This window comes from Coenobita brevimanus, chromosome 65 (genome assembly GCF_032717465.1).
Source record: "Coenobita brevimanus isolate Jiangsu-jjx chromosome 65, ASM3271746v2, whole genome shotgun sequence".
Classification (NCBI taxonomy): domain Eukaryota; kingdom Metazoa; phylum Arthropoda; class Malacostraca; order Decapoda; family Coenobitidae; genus Coenobita; species Coenobita brevimanus.
The window spans coordinates 30,017,591-30,038,756 of NC_137018.1; the positions used below are offsets into that span (position 1 = coordinate 30,017,591).

A 21,166-nucleotide genomic window follows, 5' to 3' on the forward strand; every position below is an offset into this window, starting at 1 on the left:
TCAAACATTAGCAGTGAAGAAATGCTTACATACTAATTTCATGTGCAAGGCAGTACAACACCAATCAGAATGTTATACTGTAAGAGACAAATCTGCACTCCTGCCTCAATCATTCATATTTCAGATTTAAAAATATTGTTATTGCACCCTTGAATTGGTTTCTATGGACAATGATAGTGCTGTATCTGTGGTTTCTTATGGCTTTTAGTGATTCAAAGATGAAGCTCTGCCCAAGAAGTTAATCCTAGGTGGTGGAGACCACTGTCTCTCCACCAGCCTTAGAACCCCTCAAACCCATCTCAGGTCTCTCATTTGTACGTGTTTCTTCCATATTGTTCCCTTTTTGCCACTTTCTGTTCACCTAACCATGCCTATGTGTGTTTCTGATACCATAATAGTATGTATGTATTTTAGTGGGTATAAATTGTTGGAATGTAAGGGGTGCAAATGAGGAGCTGAAAGAGAGAGATTGTCCAGGTGCTTGAGGGTGCAAAAGTGAATATACAGTATGTGGATTAACTGAAACTAAATGGAAAGGCGAGAGTGTGAGAGAATGGAAGTATGGATGGGGTATATGTGCAGAAGTGGATGAGAATGACAGGGCAAAAGAAGGAGTGTGTATTGTTGTGTGCAAGAAGTTGAAGGAGAATATAAGAGAGTATGGCTCATTTGGCTCAAGGATTGAGATTGAAAGTTGGACTACAAATGTGGGCGATTTTGTGTGTTTATGCACCAACGCAAGATCGTAAAACCATAATGAAATAAGAGTTCTGGACAAATGTGGAAGCATGAATGGAAAAGTTTGAAAGAAATGAGAGTGTATTTGATTGGAGATATGAATGGAAAAGTAGGGAATGTGGAGGGTGTGCCTGCAGAGTGGATGATAATGGCAGTGCTCTAGTGGACATTCGTGTTGTTGATAGCCAATACCCCTTTCAGACACAAAATGCTCCACAGGAATATGTGGCGAGTGATGAGAAGGGTAGGTGGTGAACTGAATGAACGGAAGGCAATAATTGATTATGTGTGTGTAGATGATAGAATGAGGAGGTGTGTAATGGATGCAAGAGCATATAAAGGTTGGGGGACTGGACTTTCTGACCACCACTTGGTGGTGGTAAAAGTCAAGGTTCAAATGAAATGGAGAAATAGAAGGGAAGGACAGGAGGAAGTAATTCAAACAAGAAGAGTAGAAAGGTTGCAAGAGGATGGAAAATAGGTAGAATATAAGAGACATGGAGGAGCAATTGAGTGAATATGATTTGGAGCAGATAGGGGACATGGAAGGTGTGTGCAAGATATTTACAGAAGAAATCCGTGCAGTATGTGAGGTGGTGTGTGGGGTGAAGAGAAGACAAATGGAGGTGCAAGGAACAGCATGGTGGAATGAAGAGGTGAGAGAGGCGTGCCACAAAAGAAGAAAACATTCAGTGAGTGGATGAGAAACAGGGATGTGGAGGAAGTTGAGATTTGGAAACCATTTGCAGTGCTGGGGGTAACCATATAACCAGATCTTGGGGTGAAGTGTAGCCTATGGTGTCCCTGTTAACTGGGTGGAGACACAAATGTGGCATCCACCCAGGAACCAAACCTCCACACTTTTCCCTGCACCTCTCTGTGGCAAGGAGCTGTCAATCACAAGAGAACATTGCCCTACAGAGGCAGTTGCTTGCTTGTGATTGATGATTCTGCTTGGCCTGACAGACTGGAGTTAATCATTAACAACAACTCAGCCCTCTTCAGTTACAAGCTTACTAGTAGATTTTGGTTGGGTAGAATCGCAGATGACACATGCCCAGTTTGCAGAGTAGGCCCACACAACATAACTCACATTATGGAGCCCTGCACAGCACATGCCACACTAAGACACACACACAATGTCAGTGATATAGAGACTGTATGGGATGATCCTTACCTATGATCGACAGGTCTGCTGGGCCAACCATGACTGGGGTTGAACTACAAGTACCACAAGAGGTCTCTCATAAACTGGGTTTAAGGATTAAGTGTTAGCAAAAATAAAAAATCATTGTCCTGAAGAGGTTAATCAAAATAAGTTGTAACTCTTTCATTTTGGGAGTTCTTTATGAGCCAACTTCTGATCAGAGGTTGATTTTTGATTTGGCTGTCCCTCATCTCATATCATATTGTTTATAAAGGCTTCAGCATGCTTGAATGCATTGGTCTTTGTCACCTAATGGTGGCTTTCTGTGCTGCTTCATCTCTGGCAGCCTCCCTATTCAGTCCCATATCCCTGAGGTCACACTCTCTGACCTCATCCAAGGTCTTCTTTGGTGTGCTCCTTGTAGTTGCACCTCTCACCAATTGCCATCTTCCATCCTCTCAACATGCCCAAACCATCTTAGTCTACCCTTCCTGATCAAAACTCCAATACATTGCAGTCCCACCTTTCCTCTTTACTTTTCAGTCGCATTCCTAGTCTCCCCTCCCTCCAAGACCCTCTCTTTGAAGGATGTGCTACACATCCATCTGATCATTGCCATTTCTGTAATTGTCATTTTTGTCATTGTTATTTCTCTGCTTGATAAAACTAAACTACAGTATACTGGACTGCTGAATGCATTTTTGCTGGAATTGGGATGGCTTGGACCTAGCAATATCAGAACAGGGACTGACCCCACTAACTGAATCCAGCAGTGTTAAGAAAGTTGTTGGTGATGTTGGCAGTGGGATAGTAACTGACTTAATAAGAGTAGCTGTGAGGGAGAACTTAGTGCCAGATGACTGGCTGACACCTGTGGCCATGAATATTTACAAAGGAAAGGAAGATTCAAGTGTGGCAGCTTTAGGGGTTTGCAGTTGTTAAACCACACAGTGAAACCTGGTGAGAGGGTACAGGAGAGTTTGATTTGGATAGAAATCTGTACAGTATATACTTGAATATAAAAGAGAATATTTGTCTGTTTGTCCTCTGTAGACATTGAGGGGGTTGCATATAGAACTCTCAAAACACTTCTATCAGGTGTAACATTGTAACCCCTAAAGTACTATGACTGACAATCATCAGTTTGCAAGTTTACCATGTAGAGTCCTATGACTGATGGTTGTAGAAGGTCTGTCAAAAACTGCCAAGCACCAAGCCAGCCCCTTTTACGATGTAAATGGTTCCTACACAATCAGAACTAGGAGATGAGATGATGGGAAGGAAGATCCCTCTCCCTTGCCAGGTCTGTGGGGACCCCCCCCCCCCGACACTTCTTCATATACGGTATGGTACCTTTGGCTGATTGGATACAGCCAGCTCAGTCCCCTTCCACCTAAACTACTCACCAATACGACATCTACATTGTATGGAGGGGTGTTGCTTGCCCACTCCCCCTCCCCCTCCTCCATCTTCCTCCACCCTCCCTTTATATCAAATGACATGGCAATTTCCCTGCTATGATCGCTTTGTGTGTCTTTCCTCCCACCATAGTACCCCCCCACATTGGGGTGTGTGTTTCATCCCCCCTCACCCCCACCAGAGATCCTCCACCCTACCACCACCTTCCTCCCTACTTATCCTTTGTCCCAAAAATGACATGGTAATTTTCCTGCCATGATCGGCCTGACTGCCTGCTCACCTTTTTTTTTTTTTTTTTTTTTTTTTTTTTACTGTCATGCTGACTTCTGCACCTAGTTTCATCAACAGAAACATATTTTGCATTGATTTAATTGATTTTACTAAGGTTCTTTAGCAAAAATTAGGTTTTTGCTGAATTTTTCAAGTTATGGAAAAAAAATTAATTTTTATATAATTCCTGTTGACTCCTATGCCCAGTTTTATCAATAGAAAAATATTATACACTGACTTAATAGATTTTGGGAAGATTCCCAAGCAAAAAATAGGTTTCCACCGATATTTTCCTGTTTTCTCTCACCATGAGGGGGGATTGTTATCATCTTTGACGGGCGGTTTTGCTGTAACCATTAGGCCTAGGCGACTGAGACTGGCATTTTCAGGTGTGTAAATTCAAGCTTTTCAGTTCTGTGAGAAAAAATTTACACTTGGTAGAAATTGAAAATTGACCCTGAATTGTGACTGGGGTGGAACATAGCTTCAGAAAAATGTGGTCTTTAGGGGTTGAGATGAATTTAATTGTTTACATTACATTTGCTAAAATGGTGCCTAAGTGGTGCTTGTGATGGCCAGTATTAGAACTAACAAGAGCCTCGCAGCCCTATTGAGCCACTCAGCACTTGTCCAAATTAGAGCCGTCTCTGAACATGCCTTACTTTGGAGTACAGCAATAGGATCACAAAGCACTCACCCAAATGAGAGCCATTTCTGAACAGCTACCAGCACAACCACTATTATCAGGATAACTGCTATCAACATCACCACCACCACCATCACAGTTACCATCAACACCACCACCATATCTATCACACAATCATCAGCATCACAGCTACCACCACCACCATCTTCATCACAGCTACCTCCACCATCATGATCATGATCATGATCATCATCATCATCATCATCATCATCACAGCTACCTCCACCACCACCATCATAATCATCATAGTTACCATCACCACCATCACACCACCTCCACCACCATCACAAAAACCACCATTTTCTGCTGAATAAAATTGTCTGTTCATAGCATCAGTGAAGTAATAGACTGGAGTGTAGGTGCACAATCTCTCTCTCTCTCTCTCTCTCTCTCTCTCTCTCTCTCTCTCTCTCTCAGAAAATAAATAAATAAATTAATTAATAAAATAAAAACCTGAAAAACTCCATGGAAATCACAGCTGTGGAGTCGGAGTCGAAAGCAGTTATGGTGATGCAGGAGTCAGAGTTGGAGTCGGTGAAAAAGTCCCGACTTTGACTGCAGCTCTGACCACCAGTAAAGAAATTTTAACCTTGATGTAGGTGTAATGTGGAGCTGTTCCCTTTCATATGACAGCTCCTTCAGTTTTATTTCTTGTTGCTATTGCAGCTTGTTTTTTCTTTTATTTTCCATATTTTATTTAGGACTTGTTTGTGTTCTCCTGTTCTTCGTTTATATCGATCATAAACATAGGTGCTACCATCTGTTGACAGGACGACAAGAACAGAATGTAAACACACTTTATTCAGCAGATTTCCCACTGAATGAACATGTCTGGGTATTTTCTTGTTTCTAGAACCTAGAGGAGAGTTTCTTTAATACGAAGTTACTAGGAACGAAATGGTTATAGTATGAAGTGACATGGTAGTGTCTGCCAGTGCCTGTAAGCTGTGAGGTGGGAATTTTGAGCATGTGCAAGTCAGTGAAGACCCATCATGGAAAATTTATTGTAGAAAAATTCTAAGGATTCGGAGTCGGATGCACAAGAAATTGAGGAGTTGGAGTCAGGTGATTTGGGTACTAAATCCACAGCCTTGGTGGAAATGCACTGCTGCCTTTTCAGTGTGCAACACCAATGGGGCCATTGAGCACTTGCTCAGGTGAGAACCATCTCTGGTTCACACTTTGCTCAAAAGCAACAATTTGGACCATTCAGCACTTGTTCCTGCAACCAGTGGGAAAATAAGAGGCTAAAAGACCCCTTCAGAATATATCGGTTGACATGAACTTGAAGCTGTCCCATCTGGAACCCACTTCCAAGCATCCTGTCAAGTTTCATCAAAAAATCCTTTTCCAGTTTTGGCTGCATAATACTCATAACCACCCACACATAGGACTGTAGTACAGTAATCCCTCATTTATCTGGACATGCAGTATCTGGGCCTGTTCACTATTAAACCATTATCCAAATTTACTTGCTATTGTCTGTATGTAAAAGTCCCCAAGGACTTCGGCCGGTCAGCCTACATGTTCAAACATTCGGTATCGTGGCCTGTGGGCTCGAGCAGTGAGCGGGAAATAGGCCATGACCCACAACCAGATATAAAATGTCTGTCCACCCTGTATTGAATGGTCAAAGTCATGCACTGGTGTGATCCTCCCAACAAACCTCCAGCACCCGAGTAATGTGACTAACCCACAAGCTGTGTCAAAACATCAATACTTATTCCCACCGATTGTCCAAAGTCGCACGGCCACCGGGCTTAGGCTTTCCCAACTGTCACCACATATCAAACACAGACCACAAGCCACGAGTACACATTCTGTGACAGCATCTGTCCCTCTCTCTACCGAACGTCCAAAGTCGCCCAGTCACCAGGAGTTTTGTTTCCGAATGGCTACCACGTGTCTAACAGATCACAAGCCATGAGTAAATGTACGGTAAAAGCGCCCATCTGCCTCGTGACAGAAGGATGAAAATCCTGCCCAATGCCTCGCCACTCCCCCCCTCCTGTACTCCTCTTCTATTCCCCCCACCCTGGCTCCCTCCTCAGTCACTCCCCTCCTTTGCACTGATAGCACTAACTCTTGAATTTTTAGATTTTTTTTAAAGATTTATTCAAATACTTTTGGTCGTAATGAAATTCTGAAGCAACCATAAGAAAGCCCATGAAATTCTGCATGTAGGCATGTACTTCACTCTTGGAAGGTGCTGGCAAAATTTTGCACTGGGATGTTGGAAAGTTATGTGAAGCTGTGGATTACTCTTGAACATTATTTGTTCTCACTGCATTTCTGTACTTTTACACATCAGTTTTCTGTGTTGTAATAGTTTATCTTACAGTATAAACACCAGCAAAGATGATGGTATACCATTTATACAATTTTAACCAATGTCTGGTGGCATATTTTGCTGTGGAATTTTTTTGTGGCCTGGGAGCAGTTATCACTGGTGTCAGATAACTGATTTTCCATTCATCCTGAGGTTTTCTGTGGATGTTGTTTATGCATTGTTTCCATGGTGTTTAGCATTAATATGGATAATCTTGTGTGTGTTTTGATGTCTAAATGCAGTATAGCAGATTGACATGAAAACAGTGCCAAAATTAGGAGGGGCACTCTACTTACACTCAAGTAGATGGTGAGCTGGATGAGTTCTTTGATCTAAATGTGGGAATAAAACAGGGATGTGTGATGTCTCCATGGCTATTTAATATATTCATGGATGGGGTTATAAAGGAGGTGCAAGGAAGGGCAGTGGATGTGGGGGTGGATCTAATGAATGAGGGTGAGATGTGGAAGATTCCGGTGTTGCTGTTTGCTGATGATACAGTATTGTTGAGTGAAGATGAATGGGAGTTGCAAGGTTTGGTGAATGAATTTGGGACAGTGTGTACGAAGAGGAATCTGAAAGTTAATTTAAACAGGAGTAAACTTATGGTGTTTGAGAGGAATGAAGTCACAGAATGCACAGTGAGGTTGGATGGTGAGGATATGGAGAATGTGAGTGCATTCAAGTACTTGGGTAATGTGATGAGTAAAGATGGAAGTTTTGGGGATGAAGTGCTTGAACAGGTACAACAGGGAAGGAAAGTTGTTGGTTCACTGAAAGCGATGATGAGAAATAAGGAGGTGAGTATGGAAGTTTAGAAGTCACTGCATGATAGTATTGTGATCCCTACCCTGATGTATGGAAGCGAGGCATGGACGCTGCTAGAGGGGAACAAGTCAAGACTGAGAACAGTGGAAATGAGTTACTTGAGAGGAGCATGTAGAGTGACATGGAGTGACAGGTTGGCGAATGAAGAAGTGAAATAACGTTGTGGGGTGGATGTGGATGTGATTGAGAAAATTAGGAGAAATACATTGAGGTGGTGTGGACATGTGGAGAGAATGGAGAATGACAGACTAAGAGGGTGTATGTAGGTGAAGCAGAGGGAGGGAGAGGGAGGGGGAAACTGAGGGTGAGGTGGAGGGATGGAGTTGAGAGGTATATGAGGGAGAGGGGAGTGAGCTGGGGGTAGGGCAGTCAAATGGTGACAGAGCAACTTGGAGGCATTTAGTCTGCGGCCACCCTTTGCAGGATTAGGGTGTCGGGCTTTAGATAGATAGATAGACTCTTCATACAGTAGTGTACTGTATAAATAGGGCGTTCTTGATTTTTTTTTTTTTTTTCATAGTTTTCATAGTGTTTAGCATTACTTTGGATATTCCTATGTGTGTTATGATGGCTAAATATGCCTGTACAGAGAATCTACAAATTGGTTAGGTATAGCTTGGAGGTTGGGTATAGTAGGGGGATGTTCAATATCTGGACATTGCCTCTACCCGGACATGCCTTTGGCTCTGTTACATTGGATAATTGAGGGATTACTGTATATTGGATGAGAAATAATTGTCAGCATAGTGAAAACATGGTAACCAGTTACCATAGTTTATATTACCTCTGCAACCATATCATAATAAGCTATGGTGGGTTGGATGAGTGGACAGACAGGTGGGGTGGATGGGCAGTGTTGAATGACTGGGTGCATGTTGAGGGGTTGGATGAGTGTGGAGAGGTACTGCCAGGTACCCCTGCTAGTGAATCATAAAGAGATAAGTTTTATTTTAAGCCAGTTAGGAGTACAACAGATGCTGTTTTTATTGAGAAGCTCCTAGACAAACGAAGAGAAGTCCTCGTAATTTTTGTGGACCTTGAGAAGCCATATAAAGGTTATCCCTTAATTCACGCGAACTTTTTTCACGCGATTTTGGTTATCCACGAATTTTTCATACAATGATTAAAACAAAATTATAGTATTCAAATAAGTAATTTCAATATACAAGAGAAATAAATAAAATATAAAAAATGCCTACCTGCTGCCCGTGTGCACACATATATGTATGTGTGTGTGTGTATGTGTGTGTGGGAGCCTGGGAGATCGGTCTACCACGCACCACACAGTCAGTCTGAATCCGATGGTCGAACCATGCATGACTTGCAAATCGTTATTTGTGGCTTATTTTTCTGCCTTCCAGTAATTGCTTGCCTTGTCTGTCAACATGGGGCATAAGCGTACTGCTAGTGATGCATGTGGTAACACACTAAAACTGACTTGTAAAGTGATGTTGCTGACAGAGAAAGTTAAACTGTTGGACAGACTTCAGGGAGGAATGTCGGTGACAATTCTCCGTCAGGACGATTCCCCGTCATTTATTTACATACCAGTTTATTTAGCAAGTACAGTACACTAGTTTTTTACTTATATGAGTTATAAAATCCCCCTGAAAATTAGTTATTTTTAAAGTATTAATTAATCAATAATAAGTATATTAATAGAATGACGGGGAATTGTCCATGTTTTGACAGTGAATTGACTTGATGGTGAATTGTCTCAGAACCGTATGTTTGGGGGTGAGTCAACTGTTCATACAATAAAGAAGGAGAACGTAGCATACGGAAGACAGTGAAGGCTAGTGCACCAGACTGCTAAAGTGTCTCCACCTATGCCTGTGAATTGTCTTGTAACCGCATGTTTGGGGTGAATGAGTCAACTGTTCATACAATAAAGAAGGCAGAATGTAGCATACGGAAGGCAGTGAGGGCTAGTGCACCAGACTGCTGAAGTGTCTCCACCTACGCCTGTGCTTGTCAGGTTTGAGGGCCGTTTTCACAGTCGTCCCCAATGCAGTCACCAACAGCCTACTCGCCTCCGAACGCACGTTTTCGTTTTCACAGTCGCCCCCAACCAGCCTTCCGAGGCCTCTGTTGGGGACGGCATTCGGAACGGCCCGGACAAATTACTGGAACATTCTTGGGGGACCTGCAGCCTCCCCAACAGACGGTCCCGAAAGTAAAAAAGTAAAAGAATAATTACATGTTTCATATTTTCATTATCATTTCAATATTATATACCCAATAATATTTCTGGGGTAAAAAACACACCCAATATTGAAAAAATATATATGTTTGTGTATTTTTATGAGACTTTATACTACGTATCCGAATACTACCCTTTCGCAGACAGGTGGAGGCTCCAAAACAAACGGACCCAAAAGAAATACGAGAATCGTTGTCTAATGCATATTTTCATGAAAATTCTAATATCTGATGCCCGATGTCAAAGTTGATGTAGCTAACACCCCGTTTAGAAAAGAAATGTTCATGTATTAATAGTATATCTGTTAAACCACACCATCACTCATTAGACGTTATACAGGTAACTCGCACGGAACACGTGGGTTTCGTTCCTACCGTGCCGTGTTAGGTGCGAAATCGCGTATATTTAAACTACTCCGTATTTTGCTCCCTAGACCCCCCAAATGTGTTGTTTTGCTGTTATCTGTCACTGGTAATCACTAGAAAGCACTTTAAGTGGTTAGAAGGTTTATTTAATGTTATAACTCACAAATACAGTACTCCACAGCAAAACTTCAACACACAAATACTGTACGTAAACACAAGGAAACATTCCGACGCCGATCATAGGTAATCATATAAATCAGGTTAACTGGTACCAGTGCTTTAACTTACAAGTACTTACCGGAACAGTACATATTTAACTTAGAAATGCGGTACTGTGATATCGAATGATTTCAGTACATAATCTGTTAGGAATAGCTGGAAAAAAAAAAAATGTTATGAATACATTTTCACCTTTTTGATATATGTTTATGGTAGTTTCGAGTTATTTTTTACGTTATCGTTGTGCCCATGCTTGGAAAAGGGAGCGAAAGAGTTGAATTTTCAGTCCTAAATGAGAAAACTGCATGTCCTCCAAGGCTAGACTCTGCCACGGGAGAATAAAGTGAAGGGTCAGTCCAATTAGCAATAAGGAAGTTGTGTCACAACTTCCAGCTCCCACACCACGAGAATGGCTAAAAATAGAATCATAATGCAGTTTCAGAACTAACAATAAGTCTAATTATTACGAATACAGATACAAAGCAGAAATAAATACGTTTACAGACGGGGAAAACGTACTTCTTCCGTCATAACATGTTCATCTTTCTCTATCATTTTACGTTCATCTTTATCATTTTACCTTGTTATTTTCGCAATATATATTGCTGTCTCGTAAACAGGGTGGTTGAGTGTGTTTTGCAAGGGAGGAAAAAGGTTGTATTTTCTGTCTGGGTCAAGATAATGGGTGTAACTGTGTGTGGTTAGGCATGGCCACGAGTGAATAAATCGTACATCCACTCCTCACGATAGCAAGTGGTGAACTGACAGATGATACGTAACATGAGAGGGTGAAGTCAAGGTCAGTCTCATGTCCCAGATTTTCGTTCACTGCCCTAAAGTTTTCACAGTTTTCTACAAGTTGCATTGCATCAAATGATCCAAACCATTACAGCAAATCTGAGCAAATAGGTAAAGATACCAAGACAAAAATGTATTTTTCTCTTATTATAAGTCTTTAACGAACAAACAAAAATGGCAGTATTCCGATGCCGATCATGGGTAATCATATAAATCAGGTTAACTGGTTACAAGGCTTTATTTAATGCTTTAATTGCTTACTAGTACATACCAGAACAGTAAATATTTAACTTACAAATACAGTACTGTAGAAAAGCAGTACAGTAAGAGTTTAACGAACAAACAAAAAAGGCAATATTCCGACGCTGATCATGGGTAATCATATAATTCGGGTTAACTGGTTACAAGGCTTTATTTAATTATTTAGCTTTATTTAAGTGCTTACAAGTACAGTACATATGAGAACAGTAAATATTTAACTTACAAATACTGTACAGTACTGTGGAAGAAACGAACAAATAAAAAAGGCAATATTCTGACGCCTATCAGGTAAACTGGTTATAAGACTTTATTTCTTGCTTTAACGTTATTTAATAGTACTTTAAGTTGCACATAAACTTACCAGAACAGTACAGTACTATAAATATTTAACTTACAAATACTGTGCTACTGTACGCGGGAATGTCTCACTCACTGAATAATTTCCCGCCTAGATCGTCACGTAATCAAAACAAACCGCGCGCTGCGGTGACGTTCGAGGATTTGATCTTTCAAAGGCCTCTCCTGCGTTAATTTGTAGTTTTCATAATGGTTTTTTAATCTTACGTTGTCTTACATGTATCCCAGCCCTTACCGTGTATAATTGCGAGCGCGTTCCGTGAGATCGTGTTCCGTGCGAGTTACCTGTACATGTTACTTCATGGTTATTTTTACTTAAGCCTTTTTTTACAATACTTATGGATTCAGTTTACTTCCGATTTCAAGTAGGAGCGTGGTGAGGTTGCCGTTAGTTAGCTCTTCATTCCGATGATGTTTCCTATTCGTTATTTTTGCTGCATTCTTATAAATATCATCACTCCTGAATATATTAGTAAGAACTGTGTGAAGTGGATTTTCCAGCCATGTTATTCATCACATTCATTACATTCCAATTTCTAAATATTCTCTACATATGGAAAGTGTTTTCGCCACCCAGAACTACCAACCCAACCGCATCAACACGGGCAGACGTCCCCACGTTAGTAAGCTCCCAAAAGCCATTCGGAGCGACTGTGAAATCCGAAGGTGCTTTTGGTTCGAGCCCGACACACGTTCGGGCCCAAAAGGTTAGGGACGACTGTGAAAACGGCCCTCAGTTTTAAATTTGTTACATTTTTGTTGTTTTTAATACTTAATGCTAGTTTATAAAGTGTATGTAGTTCATAAATAGTATTATTCAGATGTAATATACGTATAGACATGCGTAATTATGTGCACACAAGGGCAGAACATATACGCGAATTTACCACATACGCGAAGGGTCTGGGAACCTAACCCTAGCGTGAATTAAGGGCTTACCTGTAATAGGTCACTGAGATAGGTCATACAGTAGACAGTGAAAAAGTTGTAACTGGAACAGTGACTGGTATATTTGGTAATAAAACTGTATGATAAGAATATGTGTGAATGTAAGTGGAGTAGAGAGCAAGGAGTGTACAGTAAGGGTGGGTGTGCACCAGGGATTAACTGTACTTTTAATACCCTTCTGTTTTTCAGGGGGTTGAAGTATTACTGTGGATGATTAATGATGACTGATTGTAAAGGCTGGGTAGCTCCAGTCTGATGCATGCAGATGGTGCATTGTTTATGCTAATATTGAACAGGGTCTTTGCAGACTTATTTAAAGTTTTGTTAATTTGAGAAACTTGGTATGAAACTAAATTTAGATAAAACTAAATTTGTGTGTTGTGAAGGTGAGAGACTTGAAATCGGGATGGAGTTTAAGTATGTCAGTCCAGTAATAGAAATGAGAGGTAACTGTACAAAGAAGTGAAGAACAGGAAGGCACAAAGAAGAAAGATGACTAGTGCTATAAAGGCTTTAATATGAAATAGAGGTCTGAGTATGCAGGTTACAAGAGGATTTCATGGTGTTAGTGCCAACATTAACATATGGGTGTGAGACTGGTGTGGTGGAGTGTAAAAAGTGAAGATTAAGAACATGGAAGCAAAACTACAGTATAAATGGGGTCATACAGTCTGACCTCAGGGATGAAGGACTGATCAGAGAGGCTGATAGAGATCAAGGAACATGGAGAGCTGCCACTAGGTGACCAAGACCAATACGTGCAAGCATGTTGGAGCCCAAATAAAGAAAATAAAACAACAAAGCAAAATCATCCATTGATTAGATGAAGATTGTACTGAGGAGCACATGACTGGGGTTTGACACCCCCTTTTCACTTGGTAGTTGATAGAATGGTCCTATCTGACTGCTGTGATAAAAAAATAAATAAATAAAAATAAAATGTGCAGATCAACAAGCTTGTGAGCTGAAACCTAACAATGAATGATTCTCTTGCCATTCTCACTGGGTATACTGTTCATAGTTCGTCTGAATTTATACTCTCTCTTTTCTTGTTTCTGGATCCATCCTCACCCCATCCTTAGGTGAGGGAAATCAGATCAGAATGATTATACCAGAATGACAGTGTTAGGAGACTGTCAGGTGTGAAAGGGCTGATTTTGCTTGCGAGTCTCTTGATTGTGTGGAAGAGTTTTGTTACTTGGAAGACATGTTATGTGCTGGAGGTGGACCTGGAGCTAGCTCTGTGGCTAGAGTGAGGAGTGGTTGGAGGAAGTTCAGGGAGCTGTTGCCTCTTCTAACATTGATAGGACTTTCCTCCTGTGCAAAGGGATCTTTGTATGCAGCATGTGTTAGGAGTGTAATGCTGTATGGTAGTGGGACCTGGGCAGTAAAGGAAGGGGATATTCATAGGCTGGAATGCACAGAAACAAGAATGATGTTGTGGATGTGTAGTGCCGCCTTGAATGTTAGGGCTGGGGGGCTAGGTTTATGATTGAAGAGTTGAGGGGAAGAATGGGACTGGAGTGTATTGGTGTTAATTGAGATGGTTTGGGTTTGTGGAAAGGATGGGGGATGACAGAAGGGTGTAGAAAGTGAGAAGTGTAAACACTGGGGGTAGGATTGTGAGAGGTAGACCGAAAAAGATTTGGGACGAGGTCATAGAGTGTGACCCCAGGGTCTGAATAGGAAGGATGCCAGAGATCGAGCAGCGTGAAGAGTCACCATTAGGTGACCGAGGCTAATGTATGCAAGCATGCTGGGGCTTTTGTAAGTGAAAAGGAATTATGATGTTACTAAGGGAATTTTATGCAAATTTGGTATTGATTACTGGTAGCATAGAGGTTGCATTGGAAAAATATGTGTTGTTTGAAGAGGGTGAGGTGGGGTAGTAATGGTAATGGTAGAGTAATCCCAGTCACTCTGTCTGAGCAGACCTATCAACTGCAAGCAAGCAGTTGCATCTCCAGGGCCCTCCTATGCATGCAGCCAATCTTCCCTCATGGCAAACAGTGCCTAGTCACAGCAAAGTGTAGGGAAGAGTGTGGAAGTTTGGTTCTTAGATGGACACTGCATTTGTGTCCCTCCACCCAGTTAACAGGGGCTTCACAGTAAGCTCCACATCACCCAGCTGTTTGGTTACATGGTTATCACCCAGCATCATAAATGGTTTCTTTGGTTATATGATTAGGCTTGTTACTCAGTGTAGAGCCACCAGAAGCTGAAAGGAAAGTATTAAAAGGTGGCAGGAAGGTTGAGAGAAATAGGAAGGGAGGAAGGTAGACACAAAAAATAAAAAATGAATGTGAAGGAAGAAGTAGGCTGCACTACATCAAGTGATGGTTACCACCACCTACCACCTGTGAAAGATGTAGAATGAAAGATGTAAATCAGGTGATAGAAGAAGTGTCTGTTATTGTGATAGTCACGCAAAGGGAATGGATATGATGGATATTGAAGCAAAATAATTGTAAAAGAATATGCTGGTAACTGGATGGATGGATGAAATATTTAAGGAGATATATGTGGCAAGTTACATCTGTTCTATAATTTGGCAGTCAATAGAGTGGATGTGTCACAGGTTGCAAAAGTGACATTGAAAGTGATTGTACAGTATTTGGATGATATATGTAATGGCATCTAGAGTTTTGAAGATATTAATGATAAGTAATACAGTTAGATGTATCACTGAGCATTTATCTCTTGTGTTTTCCTGGTCAGCTCTTTGAAGTTGTAGAAATTTGATTAATGATGATTATATTTGTGATACTGTACCTGGTAACTATAGTTTTCTACTTCTGTGCTTTCCAAATGGTACTCCATTTTCTTGATCTTACTCACTCCATTTATTAATGATGTATAGATTTACATTATTGATGATATCCATGATGATAAAAATGGTGGTGATTTTGATGGTGATATCCTCCTTGTGTCCAAGCAGCGGACCTGGCCCACAGTGGGAGTGTATCACCTGGACCAGGCTCTCCTCCAAACTCCTCAGCTAGTGGAGGAGGTGCAGAGCCAAATGCCATTTTGCCTGATGTGTCGCCTCCTGATGATCGCAGAGACGATGGACTTAGTTCCCCACCCCCAGCCACATCTGCCCCACCCTCCTCCCAGGTATATCACAGCCTCCTTTTGTTCATGGGGTCATTTTTTTTTTTAGTCTCGTTTTATGTCTTTCTGTAGTATTGCACACTCTAGTTTGAATTTGGAAGCCGTATGTTTACTTGTTATACCTAAAGCTACGTATTTTGCTTTTCTAAACTTTCATTCCACTGTCGGTTATTAACTGTTTAGAATTTCATGTAATTTTCTTTCATTTAGAAACTTTGCTCAAGATGCTCAGCTAGGTGTTTGGTTCTTATTGTAATAATGCTGGAGAAGTTAGTATTGTAATGTCTGCTGGAATTGCAAATTTCTAGCTTAATACCTTGTTTATGAATACATCTATATATCTGTATAGCTTATATATACAGTACAGTCTTCATACAACATGAGATAGATTATGCAGAACCTTGTGCCAAATCAATTTTGTGCTAAAACATGACATATATTTACATGTAAAATAGGGGGTTAGGTTTTAGGGGTCTCATATTTTTTGTTAAAAATATATTTAAAGGTAGGTTATTACAAATATGTCTGCCTTAAGACACCCAAGACAGTGTGTTTACATACGATCTCGCCAACTGGACACATCAATGCATCCCAGTCTAACCTAATTGACTAGGTTAGGATTGCCACTAAGTCTCTTGAAAGTCCTCATTGCCAGTCAAGCAAAAACTTCTGACCTAATCAACACCCGATAAATGGCCGCCTAGCATCACGCATATTTCGCCAGAAATCACTTTTGGCACACATTTAAAAAAAAAAAAAAAAAAAATGCAGTGTGAAACTATTTTTGAAAGTCATTAGTCATCAACAATAAAGGAAAATAGCTATATTGAAGTCGTCATCATGGAGTGGTTGCATACTTCGCATTTCTCAGATATACATGAATGCAGTAATCATGAATAATTAACAAGTCAGCCAAGCAGTATAATTTGTATGACAGTATAATTCACAAGAACTGAACTCACTGAATGTTACCGAACTATTGACGTCAACACGTAGTATCTTCACATACCGAATTTTCTCGACCAAAGACCGTCAGTTCATAACAGAGGTCAAGCACAAAGCCTCCCCGCCCCCCACATGTTGCACTGAAGGCGAAAACATGAATTTTACTGCTGCTTCATCATTAACTTTTTTTTTTTCCAATGAAGAAACTATCCACATTGTAAACTCACCTGACTCATTTTATCTGTCTTATCTTTTGCATTTAAGTTCCCACACCACACGCCACTTCGTCCAACAATTTTCCATTTTCCTTTTGAATAAATGCTTTTCTTGTGATCATAGCACTTTCAGGGTGCTTAGGCATAACTAAAGTTAGTTTGGAACCATGTGCTCAGAGTTCTGAGAGGAAATGAGGAGCAAGGAAATGAGCAAATAATAGCTTCTCATCACAGTGACCATCCACACAACACTGAGGCAGGTAGTGGCAGGAGGTATGGGACATGGGTCACATGGGTCAGGTTGGGTCGAGAAGGCAAATCAGCAACCGAGAAAAACATAACACAAGAATTGTAGACAAACAAAGTCATCTGGATATTCAGTACCTAAACGCGCCTACTTCCCACACAGTTTCTTTTTAGCAGTTGAGTGAAATTACCGTGCTATTAAGTAATTATGGGAGAAATGAAGCACCTGTGTTATTGAAAGATCGTTGTTTCTTTTTGTCTTAAATTGCGACTCTACCGAATATATGAGGTGCTACCCAGAAGTTCCAGTAATTTGAACAGAGGAAGCCAACCGTTAGCAGTTTTGGATATTGCCACTAGGAGGAGTCAGCAACACCCCTTATGCATCAGTGTGGCACCAGCCGTGTCTGTGAGTGAACGTGTTGTTGAGCTACACTTACTATTGTAATGTGGTGTGTAGGTGGTTTGGTGGTTTTTGCAATGGGGGACCTCATAGAACAAAGAACCTGCATCAAGTTCTGCTTTAAGATCAACAAGGCAGCTGCAGAACTCACCAGTTGCTTCAGCAAGCCTTTGGTGACAGTGCCATGTCCCAAAGCAGTCATTGCAATGGAAGTCTCCCAATTCACCGAGGCTGAAAAAAGCGTGTCAAGTTCTCAGCAATGTCAAGTTGATGTTGATTGTTTTCTACTATATCCAAGGGATTGTTCACAAGCAATTCATCCCACCCAGTCAGTCTGTCAGCAGAAAGCTTTACTGTGAAGTTTTGCAGCCTCTGAGGGAGAACATCTGCTTCTAACTTCCAGAACAGTGGAAGAACAAGGACTGAGTCCTGCATCATGACAACACCCCTGTCCACACATCAGTTGTTGTCCAGCAGTTCCTGGCATCCACTAACACAGTAGTCATTCCTCACCCACACTATTCGCCTGACCTTGCCTCATGTGACATTTTCCTGTTTCCCAAGTTGAAATTATGACTGAAAGGGTGTCGATTTGATTCAATTGAGGAGATCCAGACAGAATCGCAGGAGGTGCTCAGGACCGTCACGCCTGAAGCCTTCCAGGGATGCATGGACTTGTGGAAAAAAATGCTGAGACCATTGTATACATGCCCAAGGAGACTACTTCGAAGGCGACAGTGAGAACTAGGAGGTAAGGTAGCTTATTTTCCTGCAACATTCAAATTACTGGAACTTTTTGGTAGCACCTCATCTACTGTATATGCATATATATACTGTAGATAGATAGATCGATAGATATACAGTAAACTCCCGCTCATCCGGCGCTGCATTGCCCGGCATATAACATTATCTGGCTTTGCCAATGACTGAGTTAAAATGGTATTCAGCAGTTAGGATAAATCTTTGACATTTTCTGGCATGAAGAACCCTTTCGTCGAGCTAAAATTACATTATTATCCAACATCAGACAGTTGTTGTCATCAGATATCCAGCCCTAATCACAAAAATAGAAAAGAAAGAAAGAAATACACTGAAAGAATGGGGTTATACTGCACTGTAAAATTAAAGTGGTGGAGTGTACAAGGGAGGAAGGGTTGACAGGGTGTTGGTGGTGGGTAGGGAGAGGAGATGCATTGGTAGGGAGTAGAAGAGTTTTGATTGGCTGAGGCAGGGGAGGGAGAATTCTAATGCAGATTTTCATTGGTTTTTCATTGGTTGGCAGCAGCTAGGTGGATGTTCTCTCACTCTCTTTTGTATTCCTCCGTCGCTATGGTGCCAATACACAAACAAGCCTACATTGCAATTTAAGTCTTCCAGAACATTATTATTGTTTAGCATCTCCTCTCTGGTAAGTACAGTCACGATCAAAAGAAAGTATCCAGACCTTGTCGATGCCATGGCCATGAAACCAAGAACAGTCTGGGGTTTGGATGCAGCTTCAAGCCTCCTCCCTTCCTCCTCCCTCCTTCCATTATCAGCTTCCACCACCTCCCTTCATCGAGAGGTAGCTCACTTGTTTGCATCGCTGTTTGAAGTGCACACACACACACACACACACACACACACACACACACACACACACACACACACACACACACACACACACACACACACACACACACACACACACACACACACACACACACACACACACACACACACACACACACACACACACACACACACACACACACACACACACACACACACACACACACACACACACACACACACACACACACACACACACACACACACACACACACACACACACACACACACACACACACACACACACACACACACACACACACACACACACACACACACACACACACACACACACACACACACACACACACACACACACACACACACACACACACACACACACACACACACACACACACACACACACACACACACACACACACACACACACACACACACACACACACACACACACACACACACACACAGGGAGGAATCAGGAGGCAGCGAAGATTCCTGGGGCACTACATTATTAAATATAACAATGTGATGATGTAATGAGTCAAAGAAGAGACACAGTTCCAAGGTTAGGACACACCAGCAAGACTAGACTTACTGTTTACCAAAGAACCCGATGTAATAGAATCATTGGAATATCTATGTCCTATTGGAAAAAGTGATCATGTGGTCATTGAGTTCCAGATGATAACAGGGAACGTGGAGCCAAGAGACGAACTTTATAGGCAGGGAAGATACAACTTTGGGAAAGCAGACTTTACAGGTTTGAGAAAATTTTTCAAAAATGCAGATTGGAGAAAATTCAGAGAATCAAGAGAGATACAGAAGAAGTGGGGTATTTTTCTAGGCTTCTATAATTCAGGAGTGGAAAAATTTGTGCCAAGAGTAAGAGGGAAAGAAAACAGGAAAAAGGATCATGTGGTCATTGGAGAAAGAGAGGTAACAACAGAACAAAGGAGGAATATAAAAGAACTAGAAATGAATACACAAGAATAGGTAGAGAGGAAGATAGGAATTTTGAAAAAGGTATAATAGACAAATGTAAGGATGAACCCAAACTGTTTTATAGATTTGTCAATGGTAAACTGAAACAAAAGGAAGGAATCACCAAACTGAAAGTAGAAGGAGAGGTCTCTAAAGATGCAGCAATGCAAGCAGAAATAATTAACAAATGTTTCCAATTAGTTTTCACAAATGGAAAAGAGTTTATGGAACGGGCGGGAGTGATGAGAAATGTAGTAATAAAAGATATAAAAGTCGAAGTACAGGAAGTGTATAAATTACTGGAAACTCAAGATGTAAAGAAAGCCCCAGGACCAGATGGAATCTCTAATTGGGTACTGAAGGAATGCAGAAAATAACTGGTGGATAAGATTCACAGGTTAATTGTGTGTTCTCTAGGAGAGGGGAAAGTGCCTCACGAATGGAAGAGGGCAAATGTGGTACCAATTTATAAGGGAGGAAACAGGGAAGAACCTCTGAATTGTAGACCAGTGTCCCTAACCGGCATGGTCACAAAATTGTGCGAAAGAATTCTTAAAGATAGATGGATAAAATATCTGGAAGAGATGAATATTTTGGCTGATAGTCAGTTTGGATTCAGAAGTGGAAGGTCATGTGTTTCCAGCTTCTTGAGTTTTTACTCAAGAGCAATTGACGTGCTACAGGAGAGAGATGGTTGGGTGGATTGTGTGTATTTAGATTTGGAGAAGGTCTTCGACAAGGTACCACATAGAGACTAATGTGGAAACTAGAGCATATAGGAGGACTGAAAGGGAACCTCCTGGAATGGATGAGAGACTTTTTGAGAGACAGACAAATGAGGGCAGTAATAAAGGATAGGATGTCTGGATGGAGGGAAGTAACAAGTGGAGTCCCACAGGGCTCGGTGTTGGAGCCAGTAATGTCCCTGATTTACGTAAATGATATGGTAGATGGAGTGAACAGTTATGCAAGTCTGTTTGCTGATGATGCAAAGATCTTGAGGAAGGTAGAGGTTGAGGAGGATTGTAAAATGCTGCAGGAGGATCTGGATAGGATACACGATTGGAGCCGGATGTGGGAAATGAAATTTAATGGAAAGAAA

General features: G+C 41.3%; 1 protein-coding gene across 1 annotated transcript in view; it reads left to right on the forward strand.

Annotated features, from left to right (window-relative positions):
• NfI (Nuclear factor I) overlaps positions 1-21,166 on the forward strand; it is a 483,234-nt gene that overhangs the window by 340,462 nt on the left and 121,606 nt on the right. Inside the window, exon 12 of the mRNA XM_080276464.1 lies at positions 15,527-15,705. Coding sequence (XP_080132590.1) covers positions 15,527-15,705 — 179 coding nt within the window. The remainder of the gene's footprint in view (positions 1-15,526; positions 15,706-21,166) is intronic.